General features: G+C 34.3%; 1 protein-coding gene and 3 long non-coding RNA genes across 5 annotated transcripts; 1 reads left to right on the plus strand and 3 right to left on the minus strand.

Moving 5' to 3' along the window:
* Nucleotides 1-930: 930 nt before the first annotated feature.
* On the minus strand, nucleotides 931-3,810 carry LOC108860117 (uncharacterized). Of its 2 annotated transcripts, XR_008938878.1 has the most exons (6): nucleotides 3,631-3,810; nucleotides 3,104-3,547; nucleotides 2,799-3,018; nucleotides 2,171-2,351; nucleotides 1,602-2,073; nucleotides 931-1,415 (listed from the first exon to the last, which is right to left on the minus strand). It is a non-coding gene; the product is annotated as an uncharacterized LOC108860117 (long non-coding RNA). The 2 variants fall into 2 exon arrangements; XR_008938877.1 differs by having other exon boundaries at nucleotides 2,799-3,547; nucleotides 3,631-3,809.
* A 1,979-nt stretch (nucleotides 3,811-5,789) lies between these two features.
* Nucleotides 5,790-8,845, minus strand: LOC108824535 (uncharacterized). The gene is made up of 8 exons (XM_018597967.2): nucleotides 8,778-8,845; nucleotides 8,311-8,431; nucleotides 8,129-8,224; nucleotides 7,332-7,469; nucleotides 7,121-7,239; nucleotides 6,698-7,023; nucleotides 6,399-6,622; nucleotides 5,790-6,309 (listed from the first exon to the last, which is right to left on the minus strand). The coding sequence occupies exons 1-8, from the start codon at nucleotides 8,843-8,845 to the stop codon at nucleotides 6,022-6,024; spliced, it is 1,380 nt and encodes a 459-aa protein (XP_018453469.2). The 3' UTR covers nucleotides 5,790-6,021.
* A 4,547-nt stretch (nucleotides 8,846-13,392) lies between these two features.
* Nucleotides 13,393-14,871, minus strand: LOC108825456 (uncharacterized). Its single transcript, XR_001945245.2, has 3 exons — nucleotides 14,472-14,871; nucleotides 14,186-14,374; nucleotides 13,393-13,834 (listed from the first exon to the last, which is right to left on the minus strand). It is a non-coding gene; the product is annotated as an uncharacterized LOC108825456 (long non-coding RNA).
* A 572-nt stretch (nucleotides 14,872-15,443) lies between these two features.
* LOC108825455 (uncharacterized) lies at nucleotides 15,444-17,230 on the plus strand. The gene is made up of 3 exons (XR_001945244.2): nucleotides 15,444-15,984; nucleotides 16,211-16,714; nucleotides 16,825-17,230. It is a non-coding gene; the product is annotated as an uncharacterized LOC108825455 (long non-coding RNA).
* The last annotated feature ends 699 nt before the right edge of the window (nucleotides 17,231-17,929 follow it).

Below are 17,929 nucleotides of genomic sequence, written 5' to 3' on the forward strand. Positions count from 1 at the left end.
TATCTACCTTTTTGTAATGTTTTTATAATGAGAACAGATTTTAAATTATCTTCGCATATGTCTAACTATTTTTTTTTAGTTTCGCATATGTTGTATTAGCATGATAAGATTACACCTTTTCTAAAAAGTAAGTAAAATACTTGTAATTACAGTTGAAATTCAATTTATAAATCAAGAATTGCTTTCATTCTTATATATATATATATTAATCTGTTGATATTTTTATTTTCTTTTATACGTTTTTAAACCTATTCATGATTTAGATAATGTGAAAAATGAATCAACTTAATTTTTTTTTCTGAAGTTAGTTAAATAACATAATACTGAAAATTGATTATTTAAGAATATACACATTTTATTATTACTTTATCAAAGTAACCATATCATCCAAACTGATTAAGGTTATTAAACAAATTTTGTTTTTAGTTTTCAGAGTAGAATTGGTTGTTTTATTTTTATTTGATACCTTTTGTCTTCATATAATTTTTGCACATTGGTTTATAATTTCTGATATTCTCCTTTTTTTGTTGGTAAAACCTCTGCTGTTGCATAATCATTTTTTTCTTCTACTTGATTGTAATTCTCGAAAGAGTATAATACTGATTGATAGATAGGATACTGTAAGCTTACCATCGCCAAAGAAACGCGTAGACAACTCTGATGTTGCAATCCAGACCGGGGAGAGTTAGGGATTTGTTTTTACTAATTAGTTTCTCTCCTTCGTCTACAGATGAACTAAACAAATTTTGCTACGCGTATAATTAATTGCATGTGGCAAGTCTCACGTTTCTTACAGTGCATTCCATAAACAATCCATTTTTTTTAATAGTATGTCGCAAGTAAGTTTCTCTCGCTTGGTTTGGTTTAATTATCGTTGCATTTAAGTTTGAATACCGGAGAATATCGTTAGAAACAGAATTAAAATGTAGATTTGATATTGAATCTTTGTTTTGGGTTTAATAAATCTGAACTGAAACCTCAAATTACATCCATGTGGAATTATATTACAGTTTCTTTATTACTTGAGAAAAATAAGAAACACAGAGCATGTACAGTTAAATGTACACAAATCACACAACACTCTCTCAGCTTCTTTTTCTTCAGAATCGAAACGAACCATGTAACATTACATGGCTAGAGTATCAGGGTGAGCCATTGAATGAACTCCAGTGATCTTACCACCAACATCTGGGAAGCTGTCGTAATCTGGAAGTGAGCTCACTTTAGCTTCACTGTCTACTTGTAGAGGATATTTAATGAAGTGATCTTGCAGCTCCGAGAATTCCGAAGTTATGAAACTTTTCCAGTTTCCTTCAGCGAAAGTTATTCACGCATTCTAGATCAGCAGGCTCCACGAACTCATCTCCTGTTTTGCCTAAATGATCTGTTCATAGTGACATTCTGTACCCATACACCTGCGGATAGATAGAGAGATCAAAATGCCTCTCAGTTAATATGTTATTATTCTTCCAAGCAGATTCGAGTCTATACTTCTATTTACTTTACAACCACCAGAAACACAGCTTCTTTAGCATATCTCAATCTAACTTTTGAAGTTTTGTTACGGTATATATGATGATGATGATAGAAAGAAGGCAAACCTGGCCACGTGGGTGTCTTCCCTTGTTAGTCCATGTATGATGGGGTTGATATGCACCCATTGCTATTTCTGTATCTTTTGTACCGGCCAATGATATTTGGTTGATATTAGCAGATCTCATGAGTACATACTCATCATCTAGTATCATCCCTTTAACAGAATCCTAATGTATATCTACTAAAGTCACATATCATATCACTGCAACTCACCCGAAAGCCTCATAGCTGATTAGTCATACATACATGATGCATATCGTTCACCACTGTTGTTGACATTCTTATTGTGTAAAAATAGACCATGCAGACAGATGCAGAATGAAGGAGATAAAACATTAACCTCTGCGTTATCGTTGTACTCTAGCTTTCCCGTCTGCTGTAATGCCACCGAATTTGAACAACAGCCTCATGAGAAGCTATGCAGTCAGGTCAGACTCCACCGCGACTTCCATCCCTCCATTTACAGAAACTTCGAACCTAATTTTTTCAAAAAAAAATCAACTTAAATTACAATCCTTCATCCCCCTTTTCGTACTAAAACAAAACAAAAAAATTGCAGCTCTTATAAACTCACCATGTCCGAGAGCCTATCGACCTCCCATGTGATAATGTAAGAATTGCCTTTGCTATCTCTCGTCACACTCTCCGCCACTTGTTCCATGGCTGTCCTTGATCTGCATGTCACATGGTCCATCAGCTCAACTCCACTCGTTCTGTCGCTCTCCGGCGCTTGCTCCGTTGCTCTCCATCTCGCTCTAGTGACATGCCCCACACGTACTCAATTAAACCGTGAGTTACGAAATTACCTCACATTTACAACAATAGTACAATTTATGTTTTATATTATATGCTCATGAGAATTGACCAACTGTGAGAAGATATCAATGTAAACAATTGAAAAATCCAAGAAAAAAATATTATAATTTATATATTCAGTATGTTTATTTTAAAATTCACGTCTGCATTATTGTCAAAATCGCAGAACCAAATAAGCTAATAAAGACAAACACCAATAGCTTTCACTGTTGAAGAAACTACTTATGCAAATCAAATCATGATCAAACTCTAACAACTCAGTTTAAAAACTTAACCTTCTTATTCAAAGCATGATTCACATAACTACATAAGAAGGCAACATTCCAATTCAAGCTAAATCGATTATGCATTATTGCCAAAACCAAACTGAAAAAGAATAAACTTACCAGAGAAAAATGTATTTTTGTCAGTATTATTTCTCTTCAGCAGGTGAAATATTAACAATAACCCTCTCATAGATCTCCTTTATCCTATCTTTGTTCCCCATAGTTTCTTCAAGCTTAACGTAATCAAACCAAGAATCATAGTTCAAAGGGTTCTTCCTCACTTCATTTTCATACTGAAACCTCCTCTTCCCAGAAGTGGCATCCCATCCTTATCACCACACTGTTTATAAAATGCCACAAATTTTTTATACAAATCCTTAGCCCTCCCTGTAGGAATATGATCAAGAGCAAACTTGTAGATAAACCTAGCACGTTCCGGCTCCTTGCATCGCTCTTCAAACTCAGAAAACGCCACAAAGAGCATCTCGGCTTCTTCATCGTCTGCAAGCTTCTCAGTGGCGCGTACGTAGTACCGAGGAGCTATCTGCTCGCTCCAAGATGGCTGAATTAGAAGGAAAAGCCAATGTCCAGAAGCGGCGGTGGGGAGATATTTAAACGGATTCCGTTACCGGCCAGAGATTGAAGAAACGACGATGAGGAATCAGAGAAATGGAGAAGCTCACTGCTTGTGTAGGTGGAAGATCAAGAAACAATGTAAAACCACCGGATTTCTCGGGAGTTAGCATAGTTAGTTTCCGAAAATGCCTCCGCAGAGATGAAGCGACTCAAGACCAGTTGTTTCGTGGAACGGCCCAACACTGCCGTATCTAGCTCTGAATGCTCCGGTCAGATACATAAACAGTTAAATTCTGCACAACAACACCTAGATTAGAATCTCAGAGAAACCCTCGAAGGAGAGAGAGAGGATGGTTATTAGAGGAGGAAATCATACCTTTTTATACTGAAGGCGAAAGGAAGTGATCGAAACCCTAACAAACGGAATCGTAACGACGACCTCTGCATCTCAGATTCTCTGATGGCAGAGATCCAAGATTGTGATGAACCCTAAATTCCAAAACAGTGCGGATGAAGTGTCTCAGTGTTTCACGGTAACGGGCTGGGTACTTGAAGACATTAGGGAGCCCTAACAACACACAACCAAGCCCACGTATATCACGGAAGTAAGTTAATGAAACGCAGCGTTCGTAAGATGATGGGACACGTGTAACAAGTTTCTTGATCTATTTGTTGTGCTGGCAAGAGGAGAAGAGAGTTCCCTTTTCTTTATAGTAATAGATATGATCTTAAAGTATGTGTAACATCAATATAAATATTTTAAATAAAATGAGAGATGTAAACTAGAAAAATAAGGGTAAATATACATATGTTCGGATATCTTCGGATATCGACTCGGGTTCGGGTATTACCCGTTTGGATTCGGATATCTTTTCTCTCCAAACTTAATATCTATTCGGGTATTTTGCTAATTCGGTTTGGATTTCGGTTCGGATTTCTCGGGTCGAGTTCGGGTGCCATTTCGGATATAGGGTACATTGCCTACCCCTAGCAGGTGAGGTCAGAGATGGAAAATACAGCTTACAAATCAGCAAGAAGAGTAAAGAGAGATGGATTACCTTACGCCTGAAGCTCTCCATAGTTTGATTGACAGTGAGAGTATCGCTTGGTGATTTTGATAGCCTGAGGAAAACCCTCCTTTGGCCTAGCAGCATTTTAAGAAGAGCAACACTAGCTTCTAGATTCTCCCTATAGACAATGTCCCAGTCCTCAAAGCAGTCCACGCTTTCCATCACACACCCACCAGACAGCGATTGATGTAGCTTCCTCGGCTAAAACAGGATGTCCTGTAACAATACCCTTTCTAGCTGATCTCAAGGCAAAAGTGAACATCTGTTTCACCAGGTCGCTTCCTCCTGGTGAAAGAGCCACGTCCTTCAGCAAGGGATATATAGCCTCAACCCTTTCTGTAGCAGTCATCATTTAAGGTTTAGTTTCTTTTTTTTTATAAATAAACTTTTACCTCTACTCTTGCAGATAGAGCGGGGAATGCGAGACGCACCAAGATCTCAAATGAAGTAAATGGAATCAGCGGATCTCGTTCTCTAAGAGCTCCATCTACAAGTATGGTCCGAGCCCTTGGGCGCGACAGAAGCCTAATAAAGACAAGTGCATAGTTTTCATGCGCTTGTGACTAGTTTTACCTGCCATTCACTTGTACTTTCCATCTCTCTGCCATGTTACATTTGTTGATGATACTGAGGGAGAAGCTCATGTATCAAGGACATGACAAGCTTCTGGCTATAGTTTGATAAAGCTTTTACAATATGTATAAATAATATGAAAATAAAAATCGTCGATCAGAAAAAAGCTTTTTCTTTAGGAATTATGTATTTGCAGAGTCCATGAAGAAGTAGAGAAGACACGGGTTTATGTTTTTAATGATAGAGCAAACCGCACAGTTTAATTAACTAACGGAAGTTTAACATAAATTGACGTTTGTCATGTCCTTGACATGGTGAAGAGTATTTTTTGATACATGAAGTTCAACTTTTCTTGAAGTTGATCCCATGGTGAAAAGTATTTTTTTAGGAATTATGTATTTGCATAGTCCATGAAGAAGTAGAGAAAACTCGGATTTATGTTTTTAATGATAGAGCAAAACGCACAGTTTAATTAACCAACCGAAGTTTAACATAAATTAACGTTTGACTTTTGACATGTTTAAAAAAGTACAGTCAACATAAGTTTGGGATTATTGTGAAATTTTTTTAAAAGTTTGGGATTATTTGGGCTTAACCGAAAGTTCAAGCTTTTTTGACTTATTTTGGTAAGTTTAAGATTTAAATGGCGTTTTTCCAAATACATACACACATATTGTTATGAATATTGTAGTGATGCCATTATTGAAAGCTTTAGATGTTACCTATAATAATTTCTTTCCAAATAACTTTTTAAAAAATATAAAGACAGTTGTTTCTTAAAGTGTTATCAATACTTATATATCTGCCAATTTTTGAAGTCCCTTATTGATGGATTTACATTTGCAGTAAAATTGGACTCTATGGAGGCTTTTTGTTTCCGAGTCTGGGTGTGTGAAGTACTAAACAAAATATGAATATCTCAAAAGCATTCATAAGATCTTGCCATCAGCACATCTTGCATGAGATATGTGGTTCTAAGTATTAGAAGAAGAACATCAAAAGATATCTACACGGACTCATGATGAAGATTCGCCGCAAATTCATATTTGGTGCACCTCTGCCCGGCTAGCAAACTCTTTATAACTTTTTTTTTTTTGTGTGCGCACTGCAACTTTGTGACTACGCTAGTGGAATGATGCAATAAGAGCTCCGACAGCAGCAGCTCCGACAGTAGCGCCGAGAGCTCCGACAGCAACGCCTACAGCTCCGACAGTAGCAGCTCCGAAAGTAGCAGCTCCTACAGCAGCTCCCACAGAAGCTCCGACAGCAGCTAGAACCAAAACATTAATGGGTGTCAATCTGAAGCCTCCATCATCTCCACGGGAGATTCTCCACGAGATCAGTATGCAGTACTTGTCAGCTTCTTTGTAAAGAGAACGATTGGATCCTCCTTCAGCCATAGCTCTTTTGTTCTAAAGACATAACATGGGCAGGTGGTGAGGTCAGAGATGGAAAATACAGCTTACAAATCAGCAAGAAGAGTAAAGAGAGATGGATTTACCTTACGCCTGAAGCTCTCCATAGTTTGATGGACAGTGAGAGTATCACTTGGTGATGTTGTCAGCCTGAGGAACTGATTGTCGTCTACAAGCTTCTTGAGAAGCGCAACACTTGCTTCTGGATTATCCACATAAATTTTGTCCCAGTGGTCAAAGCAGTACACGTTTTCTGACAGGACCCTGATAGCGATTGAGGTGGCTTCCTTGGCTAAAACAACAGGATTCCCTGTAACATACGGGAACACATTAGAGATCAATTTGGAGGAGAAAAAAAAGAGGAGACAAGGATTGAAGAAGTTACCTTCTTCTCCAGCTAAGGTCAAAGCAAAGCTGAGTATACGTTTCATGGCATATCTTCCTCTTCCTGCCCTCTCTGGTGCAAGAGCCACGTCCTTCAGCAAGGGATATATTGTTTCGAACCTCTCTGTAGTCGTCTGTGCGCATACATACCGGCGACCATGCTCAAGGTCAGAGTTGACAAACTCATCAAGGTTTAGTCGTGCAGATGGAGCAGGGAATGTGAGGCGCAGCAAGATCTCAAGTGAAGGAGGTGGAACCAGCCGCTGTCCTTCCATAACACCACCTCTGTTTACAAGTATAGCGAGAGCCTCCGGACGAGACAACATGCTGAAATGAAAAGTGAATGGTAAAACAAGATGAGAATATTTATTTACACAGCCGTGAAGAGGAGATCAATAGAGAAGAAAAACACTAAGTGACTCACTACTCAGCGAACTGAAGGACGAGATCCAATGACTGAGGGCAGCACTTGTTATTACTAAGTAGCGGTAGCAAGTTATGTGCCCATGAATACAAGCCAAGACATAGATCACCTCGGGAGGCCTGTCCACACATATTTAACAGTTCACAAAAAGAAAACAAAAAAAAAAACACAAACTTGGTGGGGGAAAGAGAATACACATAAGGAGACGAACCTGAGCCATCATCCAAACAATAAGGGGAAGCTTGTCGGGTCCTTGAAACATGTGCTTATCCCTCAGTGAGGGCAAAACCTCAACCAAAGAATCAGGTCTAGCACGCAATACCATAGCCAATGCAACAAAATGTCCCGCCTAACCAAACAGAGTAAGTAACTTAGAATCAGCACAAACACACACACAGAGAGATGCAAGCATTGAAGATGTTTTATTAATAACCTGAGATCTGGATGCATTGAGTTTTTCTTTATTTTATTTCAGTTGATGCATCAAACATTTGAAAACCTAACTAGATAGGTTTCTTGGTTCTGTTACTGAAACTCTAAAATATGGAACAATAACAAATCATTTGAACATTGAGAGCTTAAGCTCAAAGAACAAGAACTTAATGCATGAACCTACTAGAATTAGAACCTAATGAAAAGTACGGAATTGAGTGGCTTCTAACGATGTTCCTTACTATTTGCATGACAGAGTAAAAAAATTAAGTCTTTCTTTACAAGCCTGACATACACTCTGCATTTCCAACCTTGAATCACTCAAGGTGTATCAGATTTTCTCTTAATTTCTAGAAAGTATTAAGTAGCTTACTTTACAATAGAATATGATATATTATTGTGGTGTTCAATAAAAGAATACAAGATGTATATATATATGGTTAACATTAACATAATGTTAATAATAGATAATGCTAACTTTCCTAAACACTTAATGTAAATATGCTAAGAATATCTTGAGATTAACTTGATCTTCAAGTCTTTCCTTTTACTCTTAAGAGTCTTCATGGGTTTCACGGGCTTCACAGGCTTGGTCCGTAAGATACATATCTTCCGGTCCAACATATCTCTAATACTCCCCCGCACGATAAACGTGGGATGCAACACGCAAATCTGCAATCACAAAGCAGACCACGTATGTCGTGGACACTATGTCGAGGAACACAAGCCAGTAGGTTCCTCCGGGAATAGACTTCAACTTTAGACAAAGGAGATGAAAACTTCAACTCTTCTTTGGTCTTGACAATGGGAATACATCTCGTGGATGCAACTGCAGCTCCACAAACAATCGTCCTTAACTTGGACAGTCCGTAACTTGGACTAAAACAGACCTAAAAAACATGAGCGTTCAACTAGAACTCCCACGTAATGGTTAAACTATAACCAGAAATCCCAAACTATGGAAAAACAACTTGACATAAACTCTGAGAAATTCTAAATTTTAGAAAATCTCAAACCAAAAAAAATAAACAACCGTGAAAAGTGAAAACCCAATCTTTTGACCTAATAACTTTTTTTTTTCTTTCTCAAACATCTCTCAATAATCCCTAGACCAAACCATAAGAAAATAATCTGAAATAATATAAAAACCAAAAACAGAAACTTTAAGGTAAAAGTCAAACCCAAAAACAAAATAGAAAATTAAAGAAAAGAAAGATTTCATGACAGCTCCACGTCGTCGTCATCGTCATCTTGATCGTCTCCGTCTTCGTCAACACCACCGATGATTACCATTATTAATGCAGAAGCTTTAATTTTGATCCAGAAAGATCGACTGCTCTGATACCATGTAAAGTATAATAAAATATGATATATTATTGTGTTGTGTTCAATAAAAGAATACAAGATGTATATATATATATGGTTAACATTAACATAATGTTAACAATAGATAATGCTAACTTTCCTAAACACTTAATGTAAATATGCTAAGAATATCTTGAAATTAACTTGATCTTCAAGTCTTTCCTTTTAGTCTTAAGAGTCTTCATGGGTTTCACGGGCTTCACAGACTTGGTCCGTAAGATACATATCTTCCGGCCCAACATATCTCTAATACTTACAACACATTTTACAAAAAAAAAAGTTCGATTATATTTATAGTTTCGACAGTGTTAGCATACCTATTTGTCCAGTTCCGTATCATCTCAAGGATATACAAACAAGATTCTGAGCTTATACCATAACAAAATGTTGGCTAACAAAGATATAGTTTTTTTTTTTCGAAAGGCACACAGATGTAGTTCCATTGACATAATTACCTGCACGTGTACAATGATACAACGTAAAAAGATACAATTCCACTGGTACATGATAAATTATGTATACAATATTACAAGATCGAACTCCAGTGCCATAATAAGGTAGAAGCACACAAGAGGCATGAGATTACTAAGAGGAATGCACATAGAATAAAATATTGATACACTTTGTAGCTTGATGATGATCAAAGAATATGTGGGAAGACTTATGTCTTGGACGTGCAAGGAATGGCTCTGATGACTATCTGATAGTACAGAGCAGCACCAGTGAATGGACCGACCCGACCCAGAAGATCCACTGCAGATATAAAGAAAATTAACTGTTTATAAATAAAATTGAATATGGAAAATATAGAAAATAACGTGTCTTTTAAATCAGAGGTCTAATATTTTAAAGTCTGATCTGGACACGAAATTGGACAACTTTTCGAATCACTGGGTTATTAAATCGACCACGAATGAACAACATGTTAATAAATAAATTAATTTACGTATATAATATATTACATATTAAAAATATATGATATATTTTATGTTTTTAAAATATATATAAAAATACTTAAATTTGTTATCTTATTTTTATTTTCATTTCACATACAAAATATCAAAAAATTATTTAAAATATTTAAATTTTTTGTAACATTCAATAAAAAAATTCAAGACTTAAAATCCATAAGTAGTTAAATGTTTAATGTGAATAAAAAGCTTAAATTTAAATCCAAAACAACTTCTTATTTAGAACACAAATCATATTTTGATAAATTAATTAAATATACATTAAAAATAAATAAAAGTTATCTATTAGGTCAACCACAGGTTCAACGGCAAACCAGATTTCAGGTTTAAATTTTTTTAGGGGCCTTACCAGATTTTTAAATAATGTTTTTTTTCTAAAATCTAAACCGGATTACATATTGGATCACCGGGTTTACCGGTTCGGCTGCGGATCTTGGTCGAGTTTCAAAACACTACATAGGTCCTTTAGTAAAAAAACTTCAAAGTATTTATGTAAGCAGTACAACTAAATTTTTATTTTTTCACATTATTTATATATCCTAATTAAACCAACTATGTTTTTTTTTGGTCGAACTAGATGTTATGGCTGATCAGTATCGTCACAACGTTTATTACCGGTTTGTATGGTTTAATCAAAATCTGATTATTAGTTCAATTTGGATTCTAGTTAACTAAGAGAACAATTGTTCTGATCTGGCTAATCAGCTTCGTTTCGTTCTTCAAAATACTATTTAAAGTAACATTGCTATATTATTTTCAAATCCAATTTGGTAAAAGAAAAAATTCAACGCTTTCAAAGCGCGAATCAACATCTAGTAATCTACTAAACCTCAAGTAAAAAACATTATTTACCTATATTCTAGTAATTTTTTACATTTCTTTTCTTTTTTTTAAACTAATTTAAACCATTATATTTAGAGAAATTCCCTAAGATAACACTAAAATTTTTTTTTGTCACAAATATAGCACACAAGAAAAAATGATCAGAATGTTTCATTAAAGAGATTAATTTACATTTTTACTCCTAGAGTTAATTAATCCAAACCTTAAGGTTAAGAGTTAAGTGGTGAAATTTTGGGAATAAAGTTTAAAATTTTATAAAATAAAAAATAAATACTAAAAAAATTGAAAATAATATTTGAAAATAGTTTCAAAAAGTATTTTCGAATTATAAAAAAAAGTTTCAAAAAAAAAATTTCCAAAAAAAATTATAATAAAATTTCGAATCTGAAAACATATAATCTGAAACTATAAAAAATATATTTTCTTTTATTTTTATATATTTACGGTATAAAAGTCTTTTGCCCTCTTAAATGAATTATTTTGGTCATTTTCTTTCTTCTTTGCTATTTTGTGACAAAAACATAGAAAATGTATATATAAGAGAATTGCCCTTATATTTTCTTTCCAAATAATTCGATCTCATCTATTCTATTAAAATAGAGTCCTAAATTTATGTACCATTGAAATTATCATTTAAGTTTAGGACGGTTTCAAATTTGTTATGGTGTTACATAATTTATGGACCATATTGAATTAATTACAATTAATTATATTACACAATTAAATTAAAAGCAGACAACTTAAATTAGACCAATAATCTACTCTACTATAAGTAAACCAAACAACTTATGTTCTATTAAACCAATCTTCCGAAATTTTTAAATTAATCATAAAAGAAATTTAGACCCAAAAGATACTTGTAAACTTTCGGGTCGGTTTCGGGTCGGGTATTTTTGGACCAGTTCTGGACCGGTCTTCGGGTCCAGGTTAAAATGCCCAGGCCTAGGAAAATCAATAGATATTCTAAATACTTTTGGCATTTTGGTATTGTTTAGCAATTTTTATATTTAATTTTGACTATTTGTATATATTTTAAAGTATTTTGGTCAATTTCAAAATATATTATATATTTTAAAATATTTTTGGATATTAGTTCTGAGAATAACTAATATATTTAAGTATAAAAAATCTGATTCTGAACGATTCAGATATTCAAGATATTTCGGTTCAGATCGGAGTTTGATTCCAATTTTCTAGAAACCAAGTTTGAATCTTTAACAAGTTTCGGTTCAGATTCGTTACAATTTTTGGATCAGATTCGCTTTGATTTATCGGATTTGGGATTTCTTCCAAACCCTCTATATTTCATTGAATAGACTTGTGGTTTGCTGTTGGTAGCATTTGTTTGATTTAACTTTCAGTCACATTAAGATCATTCATAACAAAAAAAATCTAGGAGATTATAAATTTAAAAGAATATATCATTTCAAAGGGAAAATTCAAATGTTTCTTTCTCTCTCGAGAAATTTTCGTATTTTAAATATTTTTTTTAGCTTTTTAGTATAAATATAAATCACTTTCATAAGTTATATTTCTGTAGCTTATCAATTTTTATTTCTAGATTTTTTAAATTAAAATTATAAAAAGTAAAATTTGTTTATTTGTATCATATTTATGATAATATTTATCTTATTTATTTATATCATATTTATGATAATGTTTATCTTAATATTTTTATATATACATATATATATATTTAAATGTATAAATTTTAGTATGTAAAAATATATAAATTTTAGTTTAAAAAAAATAAAATGAAAATTAAGTTATTAACTAAATTGATAAAATATAAATTATATTTACATTTAAGTGTTAGAAAGTAATTTTTTATTTATCTCAATAAGTCGACTAAAAATTATACAACAAACATATGTTATGGTGATTATATATGAATAAATTTACTAATTTGATTAGTAAGTTTGTGTGTGTTTTTATTAACATATTTTCTTTTTAAAAATATCTAAACTATATAATAAAATAGCCTTAGTGATAATAGATGTTATTTTCAAAATACAGTCAGCGAGTTTCACTTAATTTTTGGAAACTAGAATAGTACCCACGCTTTTTTGTGTTCTTTTTTTCAAAAAAGGGTGCGGTATTTTTTTTTTGTCGACAAATTTATTAACATGTTTTTTTGTGTTCTAATTGCCAATAAGTTTATGCATGGGCGTTCAACTTTTGGTTCATTTCCAAATTGTATTTTTTAATTTTCCGTTTGATTCCTGTTTGATTACGGTTTTTGATTTTCGACTTAAAGTATAGGAACTATTCGGTTATTCTAATTCAATTCAAATGCGCGGATCTAAATAAGGATATGGAATTTCTGATCTTTATTATGATTTAGGTAGCTCTATTTTTAACAGTTTTGAGAAAATATTTACGCACTTATATGGGCAATATTTGGTTTTATTTTCTTGATATTTTGTCGGACTCAAGCAAAAGGGTTAATAGATTTGGTATGATAGTGTTATTAATTTATTATCTTGCTCAGACAAATAAGTTAACTTTTGATCATTCTGATTTTTTTGTTCTTCATCCAATAACTAAAAAATGAGTTAAAAAAAAGTGACAAAAAACCAACTCATCATATTCTATAAATGCCATGAGTAACCAAACATGTAGTTGTAAACATATATCTTGATTTTTATGTTTATAAGTAAAAAATGAAAAAAGGTTCTTATGTTCTCTTAACTGGCGAGAAATCAAGATTTATAAAAATAGAGTTAGTTCAAATTCAAAAGATAATTTTCACTTCTGCTTACAAAGATTACCAAAAAATTGTCCGAAATCAATGACAACAACAAAATGAAGTGTTCTTTTGGATTGAGAAAAGAAACTTATGCGGTGGTTTCTTGACCACCACCTTGAGACCCGATGCTGTAGAAGATTCCGGCTGGCTTACCAGCAAGTTGTTGAGTCCTCTAGAGGCCACCAGTTGCATCCAAGAATGCCTTCAACTGAGAAGACATCATACCAAACCTTGTTGGGAAGCCAAAGACAAACCCATCAGCCTCGGCAAGGTCGTCGGGGTGATAAGAGGAGCATCACTCTTTGGCAGTGCACTAATTTTAGAGAGCACATCTTCTTGGAGCGTGTCTGGTACCTGTCAAGAACAGACCCTTAGCTTGATGTCCAGTATGAATGTCTTTTTATTTCCTTGAGAGGATGCAAGTAAAATTTAAGGCTGCTCAAAGCATGCATCAGTGAGATAAATAGTGTTAAAAAACCTCAAAAGATTATCACATAGCTAAACAATGGTGGCAGATAAAAGACATTCACCACTAAATAAAAATATGGAAATGTATTCCCTCTTTCAGTCAGACATAAGAACTTGTTTCTAACTTCGACTCCTATTCTGTTTCAAATATTTCATGGTCAGTTTTTGTGTCTCATTGTAACCTAGAATTGTCAGATATGCTTCATGGAAAAACCAGTAAAGTGAGCACTTGCTAACCTGCCAGAGTTGGTATCGACACCATTAACAGAAGCAGCACATGTCCTAATCTCTTGTGCTAGTTTCAAAGTTAATCATTAGAGACGCTTAGTAGCTCTTGCAACGACAATCAAAGAAGGCATAAATGGGAGAATCGTCTGCTTTTTGGATATGAGCTTTTTTCATCTTCTTCCTAAATCCTAGCATGACCTGAGCAAACAACACTAATCATCAACTCAAAAATCATCAAACAATACAAAACCGGCTAGTGGTACCGGATACAACCACATTTGTCAACGAAACCTACTCTCATCAGATCCAACACTCCGCCTTCTTGGCCTGTCTTTCCTTCTGTTACTCATCGATTCATTCCTCTGATTTGGATTTGAGACCATCCTACTCTTAATCGACGCACTATATAAACTTTGGTCGCCATTGAAAGAAGTGTCCTTCTCCTTCAATCTTCTCGAGACTCTTTAAAAAAATTTTGATTTTTGGTTTTGTTCCCAGCCATGATTTTACCATGAACCGTCATGTATTTGCAGGAGCTTCCAGCAGAATAGACTGCGATCTCTAGTTTGATCCAAGAATTGAGATATCTCTTCTTCTTTTTTGACTACACAACCCAGAAAGTGAAATTAGGGTTTCTGATTTCAAAATTAAGTTACGAATAGTAAAAGAAGGAATCGAATGACTATGAATTAATGGATATTATCATATTGATACGGAATGCATCATTTTAAGATTAAATGTAAAGTGTGGTCTTATTTTTAATCATAACATTGTTCAATGAGTCCAAACTTAAAACATGCCATGGCAAAATTTAAATAGAACTATGTTTTAATAGATTAGTATAATTAAATGAAAATATACCTCACTTTTATTTTATACTATATTTACATTATAATTATATAATATCTTCCCAGATTCATTATTTTAGAGTATTAATCAGAGATTTATTTTCAGTATATTATTTAGTTTTTAAAATTTAAATCCTATATTACACTACCAAATCTAAACGATCTAAAATTATAAACCACCACCAGACCCATCAAGTACTATACTAAAAGGGAGATAACAAGCCTTCTTAGAGTGTTCACATCAGACTGGAAAATCAGCCACTAAGGAAGCAGCATCCGTCCACGTCAGTTTAATTTCATCGAACTGTTTGGGTTTGGGCTTTTCATTCTCGGCCCTTATGTTATGTTGATAACCAAATGTTATCTAAAAGCCCATTTCCGAATAAATTACACATTTTGGTTTTCATCTAATTGTTTTGGTTTGCACGTTTCTCGGTTCATCCGTCATCGTCTCACGTTGTCGGCACATAACCCCTTCATCCTCTCTTCATCACCTTTCGTCTTCCATCTCTTCCATTTCTCTTCCGCCATATCCGTTTCCAGTTACTTCACCACTAATTTCTGTAATCAAACTTTCATAACTCTCATTTAATGGACCTCTTTCACCTTCTTCCCTATTTTTCTATTTATACATCTCCTTTCTTAGCACATCGACCCATCAAAACTGATAAAACTCTCTCAAACTTTTCTCGATGGACGGCTCCTCCAACTCTTCCGGCTTCGGCGACCGCACGAACAGTGGAAAGACTGTCGCCTCCTCTGCAACTGCGAACCCTAATGGCAACCCGTCGAACCCAAATGGCACTACCGATCTCTCCTCGAGCAAGTGATGTTCTTCCGAGATGTTTCATTCGGGCCACGTGAAGCCGTGGTGAGTTCCGTCTGATTCACTTCTGAGACGTTCGGAATCCAAACACGAAAATTCTCATCGGACAAGAGATGCTCCTTATCGACGAAGAGGTTTGTCTACCTATTTTTTTCTTCTTCCATTTGATTTAATATATTGGTTGATTGCATTAGCATTTATATTAATCGAGGATTTCAATTTGTCTATAAATTTTTCTTCTTCCTCTTGTTTTTTTCTGGATTTCCATTTGATGTTGCTTTATTATAATTTTAGTATCTGACATTTTCTTAATAATTTCTTTTAGTATTATACTAATCGATGATTTGAATTTAATCACAGGGTGGAATGTTGTTTGAACTTTACAGCGCTGAAAGCTTTTCCCTTTGTACGTGTTTACAGTGACAGCTGGTTTCACTACTGATGATAACCTTGCTCCAATTATTCAGAATAATAGCTGCCGCCGAAGGGAACTGAAATCGACAAAAATATGTTTAGAACTAGAGACAGCAGAAGTTGTAGATCGCTTGAATCGTTGATCATTAATAACAATGAATTTGGTGACTTTTTTACACTGTCTATTTGATCTCCTGGGAATTGGTTAATTCACTTTCTTAGTTTTGATTCTCTGTCCTTGCGTTGGAGGGAACCTCTAGCATTAGATATTACTCTATGATGTGAGTTCATATTTTTTACTTATGGTTAAAGCAAGAATCCCATCAACTTGAAACAGAATTTTCAAGACAAAGGGAGAAAGACAAGAAGATGGAACGCGATAAAGACAGAGACATGATCATGATCTACATCGTGAAAATGTGAAGAGCAGAGATAGAAACATGAAGAACAGTAAGGATAGTAAATACGCAACTGTTACGTACTGATAATGAGTTACAATTGTGTTTAAGATTGTTTCATTCTTAAGTTGATGGTATTATCATTTAATCATTTATCCACAGGAAGAGGTCTCAGGATCGACAAAGTGAGAAAATACACATGTGACGACCACACTCTCGAAGAGCTTGCTTAACTAAAGCTTTGAGTTCCATGGAAAGTTGCTTATATGTTTCAGTTGCATGGAGAAGCCAATTTCCAACGCCACACGTTTCATTTTCGAGGCCATTGCTCCTGACTGCAGATTCACAGTGGCTGAACCAACAAATTACTAATAGTGAAGATTAGGCTGCCCATTGTTGTGGAATCCCCGGGTTTAAGCGTTAAACGAGAGCAGAAAATATGGTAAATAATCGTACAGTCTTTAGATCGTGATAGTTGTTTATACTGAGAAAAGGATAAATATTACTGAATCTGAACTTGAAAGGCTAGAAATCAACAGTAAAAGTTGAAACATATATCAGTTCAATTTTCTGTGTGTTTGCCGCACTTCTCTAACACTTATGTATATATTACTGTGGAGAAACCAAATAGTACTCAAATACTTAGAATGGAGTAGGCACAAGTAGAACATTTATATTTTACTAAAGAGTTTCTGATTTCTACATCTCTCTACACACATTACTAATTTCTTGACCTTTAGAACTCCGACTAGAACTTGGAGGCTGAACAAAGCACCAACTGTGAAAAGAGACAAAAAAAGAACATGAAGAAGAGGTTAAAAGAAGATTGACAAAAACATTCCTTTAGAAAAAGGTTCTAAACAATCGTTGCGAGATTGACTAAACTTCAGGCGCAAACAGCGTCTTGAGACACATTAAGTTAAAGAAATGAGGAAACCCATATATCCACGTTCAACCATATTTACTTTCACTTTAGAATCATTTATTCCCGTTTGCTTTCGAACATGGGTGAGTAGATATTACATACAAAAACTGAACCAATAGTTAGAGTGGTTTGATGGCTTTTAGGCACCAGTTCTGTGTTTTTTTTGTCTTGCATATATTTAAAATAAATTAAATATTAAAACATAATCAAACTCTAATCGAACACAACAAAATGCATCTGTTTGTTTAAGTTTATTTATTTTGAAGTCATATGACAGTAGTTCTCATACACATGTGAAATCAAACACAACCAAACACATGATGAGATTCCACCAACTACGGA

This window comes from Raphanus sativus, chromosome 9 (genome assembly GCF_000801105.2).
Source record: "Raphanus sativus cultivar WK10039 chromosome 9, ASM80110v3, whole genome shotgun sequence".
Lineage (NCBI taxonomy): Eukaryota > Viridiplantae > Streptophyta > Magnoliopsida > Brassicales > Brassicaceae > Raphanus > Raphanus sativus.